Raw genomic sequence first — 10,210 nt, forward strand, 5'->3', positions numbered from 1 at the left:
GTGTGTGTGTGTGTGTGTGTGTGTGTGTGTGTGTTTGTGTGTGTGTTTGTGTGTGTGTGTGTGTGCGTGTGTGTGTGCGTGTATGGGTGTGTGTATGTGTGTTTCACTGAGAAAGACATCCGTTAAGGCCTCTTGTGCCTGCAGGCCCAGCCGTGACAGAACCAAGATCTATTTTCTTACACCCACAAACAGAAAGACATGCAAGTGTGTGTGTGTATGTGTGTATGTGTGTGTGTATGCACACAAAAACACACACATGAAATCTCTCATACGAGCAAACATACACACTTAGTCCTTGGGGCAAAGAACTATAAGATTGGAGATGTTCTGTGTGAAACTGTGTGTGTATGCATCTTTATACAGTATGTCTGTGTGCCAGCCCGAGATTCTCTGTTAGATGTCTGATTCTGGAGAAAGACACTGACAGATGACATGTACACGCACTCAAAAAACACACACACACACACACATACACACCATCTCTCAAACAACTTGTCTGATAGCAGTCAAACAGAGAGTAGAGACAACACAGAAGAGACAACAGACAGACCGGCAAACAGATAGGGAGACAGATAGCATGGCAGAGCTCAGCTGCTGGCCCAGAGTCACATCGCTCACTCTCAACACACACACACATACAAACACAAACACATCACTGAAATGGTAAGAGATCATAACACACACAATCACACGGCACCACAAGACAGAGACTGATGCAGGGAAAGAAGAGTAAGGGGGTTAAAAAAAATGGGCAGACAGAGATATCATATTATTACAGCCCGGGGCGTTAAACCACACTGTTGAATTTTGGGTTATTTATATGAAACAAGGTGACCAATGATGTGACACCTGTCCCCCACATGCGTGTGCATCCAAGTCTGTTTTAAAACCCAACATGCACACCACACTCCTGCAAACCTTAACCTTCGACCACCACGCATCAGAGGTCACTCCATGTAAAAGGTGAAGTCATCTCCAGTGCTTAATGAATGAAAGGATGAAGGTGGATGAAGATGGACTATCTCCAATGCTTTTTTATAGAGTATATTATATATATAATATATAAAGTACAATAGAGTAAGGGTTAAGTTCTGTGGCTCCAGGGGCAGAAAACAACACGAATAACAACAAATTTAAAACAGAAAACCTACTTCATCAACTGAAGACAGGGATATTTTAAAACCATGGGGTTCAGCGTAGGTTTTGAGGTTGTGGCTCCTAAACTTTGTAATTCTGTCCCTTTGGATTTACAATCCACCGACACTGTGACCACCTATAAAAGCTCAAGAGCCACCTGTTTAGACTTGGCCTATAATTTTCTCTTTCCTTCTATTTTATTTAAATTAATTTTCTATTTCATGGAGTTTATAATTCTGCATTTATATCCATTGCCTTATTTCTTTTTGTGAAGCACTTAATAATATTCTGTTCTTGAAACTAAAAGTCAGGATATCTCTAAAGTGTGTCTCTAAAGTCCTCAAGCATTGAGGATTACCCATTCAAAACCTCAGAAAATAACACCACAACTAACATTTCAAGTGGCACGTTGGAAAATACTGACCCCTAAGAATGACCTTCAAAAAGTATCAAAGTTAACAAGTTAAATTTAATGTTTTATAAATTATTTAATGCCAATTATATTTAAATATAAAACACATTTCACAACTGACATGAACTTCGGTGAAGGATTAGGCCTTCATCGGTTCAGTTAAAGAGCATTAAAATAATGTTTAAGTTTCACATTTAGATAATCACATTTATTTTGTTATTTTAAGACATTTATGTCCCTGCAGTCCAGAAAATCACTTGGCAGACGCTTTAGACCAAAGCCGCTTACCACAGGTAATTAAATGAATAAAGTAAAATAGACAGGTCGTCCAGCTGATCAGCCAACCCAAGCACACACTGAGGACCCAGCAGCTTCCAAACTCTGATCTCTAAATTTAAATAAAGTGCCCCTCTCTGATCTTCATCTCAACAAACGCACAGCACAAAGCTCTGCCATAGAAACACAAAAGTTTTTCTCCTCTCTCCATCCTCCTTATTCTCTTTTTCCATTTTTTTTTCACAGGTGTCAGAGGAGATTTCATGGCCTGTGCGTATGTGTGAATTTGCCACACCCCTTTTGAGTGCTAATTTACCCTTTTAGGTTTAATCTCCCCATGAGTGGCTTTCCTCGCCCTTTAATTAGGCTATGGGGAGTCGACACTAACACTAAACACGCACACTTAGACTTCTAGACATGCACACAGACCATTTCTTGGTACCACACACACGCACACACACATACACACACACACACACACACACGCACACACGCACGCACGCACGCACACACGCACGCACGCTACAGAAACACAGTCTCAGACTTGAGACACGCTTTGCGAAGACAGTCCTCATCAGCCCTCTATGGGCCTCTTTCACACTCTGGCTCCCCTCAACTGCACCAGTCACCAAGACAGGACAGAGAAAAAGGGAGGGAGAACAAGAAAAGAATTTCAAAAAAAAAAAAAAAAAGTGAGATATTCTGTAGTTGTGAGAGGACAGAAAGAGGGGCTGGTGGTGAAGGCATTCATCTCTGAACTTTTTCCAATTCAAATCTATTTGTCAAGTTAAAGCTGCATTAAGCCACGTCAGATTTTGGCAGACCTAAGTGGCAGTGGGAGATAGATGTTTGAATTTTTTAAAGACTTCACTGCCCATAAATTCTCTAACAAGATCTTGGTGACATGTGCACTCATTGAACCCAAATAATGTGGTGGAAAAAAAACCAAAAACCTTTGCAACAGATTAAGCCCGGCATTCTCTTATGATAATGAGATGCTTGAATTTCCCCATCGGTTTCATCACTAAGTTTGTGATTTAGGCGGAAGGCAGAAGTGTTTTTACATAAAATTCTGGCTCTGCAGCCTCAGAGTGGTCCATAAAATCTTTTTTTTTTTTTTTTAAATATGCAAATTGCAAGATTTGTTGTAGTAGTACAAGTATGCCAGAAGAGTTTTCACAATAAAACATAATAAAACGTTGTAACCACTAAGCTTTATCAATCAGACAGTAGAAAATTAGTCAGATCTTTGCTCTCTGGATTGTCACCCTGTTCAGGATCCTCCTTCTCCACCTACAAGTGCATCTCTTAAAACACCACCTGTACCCGCGCTAATTTAACAGTGAATCTCCTTTATTCCATTTTTTTCCCTCTTTTTCTTCCTTTTCTACAAACAAAGCACAGATTTACCCAAACAAAACTGTGCACTAAAGAGGGAAATACAATAACAGCACTAGTGATAGTGGCTTGTTATGTTGAAAATAAGAGGGCACTTAATTGGGGTCTGATAGTCTAATAGGCAGCCCCTCTGATTACCAACTCTGCACATTGGCTTAAATTAGCCCACTGATGAGCAGCCAGGGGATTCAATTATGCTAGGAGAGAAATAAGGGGCCCTAATAGGCCACTGTATCAGGAAACATGGGACTGGGTTGGGCTAAAGCGCTGGTAATTGGTTGTTTAGTTGGGAAAGTTGAGCCTGTTGGTAATTAGAGATGCAGAGACGTTTGGAGAGCCACCAAACAGACGACACATGGAGGCTAGAGAGGGGAAGGAGGAAGACAAGGGTCCTTGGCACAGTAAAAGGAGCAAAGGTCGTGGTGGAGATCTCAGAAGGGCACTTCAGCCAATGAGGATGTAGATCAGGGAAAACATGTTGGTACTAGGAGTGGGTGTTGACTCAGTAAAGGTCAAGATGGGGCAAGTTGGGCTAAAACTGAAAATCAGCAGTCCCGCCTTGTCGCACAACCTGTGCTCTTCACCATTTCTGCTTTTCTTTCTTATCTTTTCACTTCTTTCCCTTCCTTCCTTCATTCCTTCCTTTCTTCCTTTTAGGCAGGTTAGCTGTTAGCTATAGCTGGATGTGCACAGTGTGTCTGAATGGAGGGAGAAGGAGGATTGAATTATGGATGAGCCTTTATAGGAGCAGGTGGCCTGTCTGGTCCCATATTTACTGTCCCATACAGGAGGAGCAGCCCTGCCCATGAGCATCCCCACCACACGTCACTCACAAGGGCTGTATATGCATATATATATATATATACTGTATATATATATATATATATATATATATATATATATATATATATATATGTATGTATGCCTCTGTCTATGTTCTGTGTGTTCACTGTGTCCACATGAAAGCATACAGCGTTTTCTGTTTTCTCTTCATTAAAAACAAAGAAGTTAAGCATTTGATGTGAACTGACACATTATAAACAATCCCCTCAGTATGTCTAAAAACTAGTAGTTTATATTACTGATGCTCTGATTCACAACAAGGAATTGGTGTAGGTCAACCAAATTAAAACTGTTACTGTCGCTTTCCAGGAAAAGTTGTTAAAGAAGACATTTGCTCATTAAAGCAGTTCAGGAAATAACATTTTTGTTGCTAAATTTCATATATATACAGTACGTGTTTGCCGCTGTTCTCTTTCCTGTGCCATTGGACATCCAACTCTCTATGCTCCAAACGCCATGATCAGAATGTAGCATTAATAAAACCTATGAAAACTGCACAATTTCATCGTTTTATCCTGCTGTTAGGTTAGGCAGTTAGGCTGTGCCCTACATAAGCCATCTGCAACTTTTTAGAATAGTGCAACATAAGCATGCACCGAACATAACTGTGCCATTGCAACACAAGGGAGCATATATCAAATGTCACTAACACTGACAGAACTTGTCCAGAGGCTCAGACAGAGGCAGAAGTCGACCCACTACACTTCCAGTCATCATTTACCGTGTGAAAAAACCTGTCTGTAAAGGCATAGAGGTGGCACATAGACAGCATAGACATCACTTGACATTCGGAGCAACCAGAAACCCACTGCTTCTCTGTCTCCGCACTGATTGGATGGGACTTGTCAGTTCAGGCTCTGAATGGCCACTATACGGCTGAGGGGAGGCGATCAGATTGGAGCCGGGAGGAAAGGAAGGGAATGGAAAAAGAGGATGAAACAAAAGCCCGTTTGTTGTGGCTGATGTGTGATAAATGCAGCCAGTTGGGGGAGTTTTCACGCTCATTGGAGCAGGTCATTATGCAGGAATTGCTGCTTGCTCGGCCCAGACCAGCCCTGTATTGGTTTACTGAGACGCATGCAACTGACGGTGTGCGTTTTCCCCCTAAATCGCTTCGCTAACCGCCAAAACACACTCACACACACACCCCTTGTTGCTTGTCTCTTGGGGTACACTGGCGTAGAGCAGCTGCTCCTTAACTGTAATATCTCAAGCAACACTACATGTGGAGTTTGTGGATGAAAAGGAATAGGTATTAAACATAGGGAAACAGCCCGATAGAGGGACATTCAAGCATGGGATGGAGAAGAAAGCAGATTAGTGAGTTCAAAACAATTCGCTTCAGCTCTCAAAGTGAGCCATGCAGGACCAGATGAAGCTGAAAAGTGTTCCTCCATGAGGGATTTCTCCAATTAACACCCCAACAGTGGCTTGAGCTAACCTTCAAGTTTATACATGCAGGCTTGCTGAGGTTGCTCTGTGCAATTGAGGAAATTGGCACAATAACAACACAAAGCGGACACAGTTATAAAAACTGACAAACTCCGACTACAAAAGGTCATTTCCGTTTTTGTCTCGGGCCATATTAACCATATCTTTAGCTAAATTCACACGTGGAAAGCAGAAAAGCTGCATATGATTAATTTTTTCTATGTGTGATGAATCAATTCATTGTAACTTTCCATCATAGTTTAATCTTTTCTGTGGTGTTAAAGTATTTTATACTTTTTTGGCCTCCCATTAAGCGCACAAATCCCTCACTGTTGGTTTAGCAAGATACAAGTCAATAATTAAATTTACGCTGTGACAGCATCAGCACAATGAGCCACGCTGTTCATCTGATTTTACATTGTACTGAACAGAATGACTTTTTTCATTACTGCCCATCATGTGAATGCAACATAAGGACGGCGACACAAAGACGCAGGTTCATCACTAACGCTGACGACTTGAAGTCCTATAGGTGTTTTTCAAAGAACTGTGATGCTTTTTTTCTCCACATATTTTCCCACATAAAAACATGTCACATATAACACATTGTTATTAGAAACAGATGTTGATTTTAACGCCGGTGTCTGTGGCTTCTTTCACAACGTCGACACGGTGTCATATGCGCTGGGATACCAGGACACATTTGCATGACATACACACCTGTCCTCCACAATCCTACACGCTGCTGTAACACAATACGCAAGTAAAACTCAGGAGAGTAATGTTTCATTACATGATGAACAGAAGGTGAAAGAGAGGGAGGGAAGCCGCGGAGGCACACAGATGCATAACTTAAGTAAAAGCCATCGAAATCCATATTTGTTTACAGATTTGTTTAATAAGGAAAAATATATGCAAACAAATGAATTTGCCTGTGGTTGTAACTGTGTATTAAGATCATCACTTACAAGGCCAGGTCTCCTCTAGCCCTCCTTAGTAGCCATCCATCATGCATTATTAAGGAAAATAGAATCTGCATAAAGCAGCAACAATGCCTTGAAGAATTTTTTATTTATTTATTTGTTTTATCTTTTTAAGCTAAGCAGCACATCCAAGTACTCAGTCGCTGTTAGCTAATTACAAAGCATTTGATCTCTATGCCCTCAGGATGTGCAATTATAACCTTGGTTGAAAATTAGGGAAATACTTCACAATTAAAAATAGGGGAATGAAGATGCTCTGACAAAGCTAATGGCAACATCTCACCTGTGTGTGTGTGTTTTGGTACTGAACAGGACAGGAGGCTGATTTAACAAAGCCACTACCCTGCAACTACAGCTGACCTCGCTGGAGGGAGACGGCAAAGAAAGAGGAAACTATACCATTGCAGCGTACTAGCAGCATTTTAACTAGAAGGAGAGTTCTAGTAGAGGGGTAATTCAGCAAAGTCGCAGCACTACGAGGTACCTGTAGCTCTAGTTCTGCTGCAGTGCTATCTATGCCGAGATCACACAGATCCCGCCACTTCTTTCTGGCATATCTCTCTGCGGATCGCACAAGGAAGACAATTGTCATTACCATTTTATTAAAATGTGTCCTATCAGCAACATTTTCCCCCTCACATATCTAACCTCCTTTCTTTTTTCCTTCTTTTTTTCCCCTCAAATTCTAATCATCATTCCCCTCCATCACTTGCTGGGTCTAATTCCCTCTCTTCCTTCGTTTGCAAAGGACCTCTGCTTTCATCCTTGAGAAGGGCTTTAATTCGAAGTGCGACGCTGAATAAAGAAGGGAAGACGGAGAGAGACGGAGAGAGGGGGAAAAGAGAGAGAGAGAGAGTGATATGGAAAGACAGAGCAGCAGCGGAGACGTTCGGGTGTCAATCAATACAACGCGAGGGGCTGCAAGGGCCCATGACTAGGGTGCGTTTGATCTGTGTCTTTCAAAGGGGGAACAGCGGGAAGGGCCATCACAGACGATTTGCCTCTCGCTGCTGGCCCCGGTGCCACTCTGACAGAGAGCAATCACAAGCAGGTTAATTCAACATCTACCTTCTTAATCTTTTTTTCCCCTGTCTCTTTCTTTTGGTCTCGTTCTGTCTACTTAGATGAAACACTGCTCTTTCCGCTACCACCACCACCACCTCCCTTCTCCCTCTTTTGAAAAGAGGAAGGAATCACAAGTGTACTTTCAATGCCTTTTTTTTTTTTTTTTAAACCACCTATACTTTGACGGCTTTGGTTTTAAACAGGTTAAGGGTTGCTGATAATCTGAATTCCTGCAACGGTTTATTTACGTGTTGCTATCATGAGGCAAAATTTCAAGCAAACTGTAATGTGTCAATGAAAGTGAAGTGGGATCAGTGATTTTTCTCTGGAAACTGATGCAGTGATTTTTTTTTTTCCTCTAGGGAGAGTAACACCATCAGCTGCATTTTTGGATCATTTCTTTTGCTGTCATTCTTCGGGTTCATATCTGTGTCAAGTGAGTGTCAAGATGACATCTTGAAAATATGCTGCTTAACTTGACTGAAAGAGAAGGTTATGTTTCCTCCAGATGACTGAAAGACGACGGAGTGCTCCAGACAAGATCTGACCTTCACTCGCTAAACTCAAAAATGAAACCCACAATGTATGCTGCCTACTATAGCCGGGTGGAAGGCCACAAAATTGGCCTGGACACATGCAGAGAAATCTCCTTCTTGACTTGGTTGCGCTCTCATGTGGCCTAATAGATCAAACTTTAGGGGGAAACAAAGGAACAAAATGAATCTGTGAGACTGTCTTCTTCACCAAAGGTCAGCCATACATAAGGACAAACAAAGGTGGGGGAAATTCTAGGGTGAAAGGGTAAGAAGAGGCGTAAAGTTGAGAAGTGCAGAGAATATGAGATAAGAGGGCGGTGTTTTGAAGAGTAGTTGAAGGTAAAAAGGTTGTGCAGGGAGGTGAAGAGGTGGAAGTAAAGGAGATCAAAGTAGGTCCTTGAATTTGAAGAATAGAAATTATACCAAGACAATCAAAAAACGTAAACTTTTCAGAGTCAGCACAAAGACACAGACTCAGATTCATTCAGTTTCAATGAGAAATAAACCACAGTGCCACCAGAATGTAGCCATTTTCCAGTAATGTCCCTGCCTGCCCTCTTTCCCATGGTGCTCCCCTCCAAGTCTACTGCTTTTATGTAAGGTCAGAGGGATAACAGGATAAAGGCTGTCCTCTCTGCTCCTCTGAAGGACAAGCACTCCACCGATTGGATTTGGTGGCCTTCAAGGACAAAGGAAAAACACTGGGATACAAAGGAAGCAATAGAGGAGGAACAAGATTTCATCTGTCTCTGTGTCCTGAGTGATTGGCAGGGATGGCTAGACCAGCAATCTTTGAGTGCTGCCTCTTTGTGGCTGGGTGCCCTCCATCAGCATCGAATGGCAAGACTTGATCCAGTGACAAAAACGCACTCGAGAATTCTGGAAGATCTGACCTCTGTGGAATAATGGAGCCCAGGCAGGACTGCAGGGGCAGCTTGGTGGCTTTATTCAAAGGAATGATTTCAAATGTTGATTCGTCTGTGATTATTGACTGTAAGTGTTTGTGTGCACAATAACATGAAGATTAAAGTGAATGGATGGGGATATGGATGGTTCAGTGGTTGAAAGAGCAGAAAAACAGTGGATGGGGAATGCAAGATGTTCTAGCTACCATTAAGGTGCAGGGTATTTACAGGTGCACTCCAGTGATTTAGTATTTCACCTCCATAAAGTTGGAGGACTGAAAACAACAGATTAAAAAAATAAAGAGCAGAATGGACAGAAGTGATGCAGCATACGAGGAGATATCCTGACCTATAGTTCCTAGTGTGGGTAAAGCTCCAGAAACTCTGGATCTGACACTTCCCATAATGCAACTAAATAGCATCTTTTACTAGACCTTCCTTGATTGATCTTTTTAACTCTGCGGGTAATACTCATGACCAGTAAAGTGATCATAATGAGTAAGATTGTTGGGGTGTCCCTTTATCTCTCACCTGGTCCAGCAGATGTGTAGTAGTACTGCGAAGCTCCCAGATGTGAATGTTTACGACTGTGAAACTCAAAAAAGACATTGCTGGAAAATAAGCAGTGACCTGCAACACCCTGTAAGCACTGAAGTGTTCAGGGTGTCTCTGTTGTTTCCAAATGTAGGCATAATCTATGTTCAAACTTCTGACAGTGAGTTTTCATTTGGGGCTGGCATTTCATTGAATTACATAGATGTGGGGAGAGACAACAGGCAATGAGGTAAGGCACATGCAAAGATAACTCCAGGCCAGCTGCCGTAGCGCATTAGTGGACCCTGTTTACCACTCAACAGCCCGTTATAATCTGGAAATAGGGCTTACTTGTGAAACACTTTGTTTTCTATTTTCTTACAAAGCCCCTCCAAAGAGCACATTACCTGCATGTAGGTAGGCGAGGTCTGGGTTCTCAATATCAGGGTGATTCTCCTTCAGGTGGTTTCTGAACTCCATGGGAGAGTTGGTGGCGTAGTTACATTTGGGACAGTTGTACATCTTCACACCCTCGTGTTTTCCCGTATGGAGAATGTGCTTCCGGATATTCTCAGCACAGTTAGATCTAAGGGAGACAAACAAAGATAAAAGGCCTCATTCCTTTTTGGAATAAAGAAAAAAAAAAGAAAAAAAAAAAAAAAAAAAAAAAAAAAAAAAAAAAAAAAAAAA

At 41.8% G+C, this 10,210-nt stretch overlaps 1 protein-coding gene across 1 annotated transcript in view; it reads right to left on the reverse strand.

The window, feature by feature from the left end:
• znf407 (zinc finger protein 407) overlaps positions 1–10,210 on the reverse strand; it is a 148,578-nt gene that overhangs the window by 32,284 nt on the left and 106,084 nt on the right. The window contains exon 9 of the mRNA XM_023410551.2: positions 9,928–10,106. Within this exon, the coding sequence (XP_023266319.1) occupies positions 9,928–10,106 (179 nt within the window). The remainder of the gene's footprint in view (positions 1–9,927; positions 10,107–10,210) is intronic.

Source organism: Seriola lalandi, unplaced genomic scaffold, assembly GCF_002814215.2.
Source record: "Seriola lalandi dorsalis isolate HSWRI2012SDOR001 ecotype SW California unplaced genomic scaffold, Sedor1 jcf7180002054425, whole genome shotgun sequence".
NCBI lineage: Eukaryota > Metazoa > Chordata > Actinopteri > Carangiformes > Carangidae > Seriola > Seriola lalandi.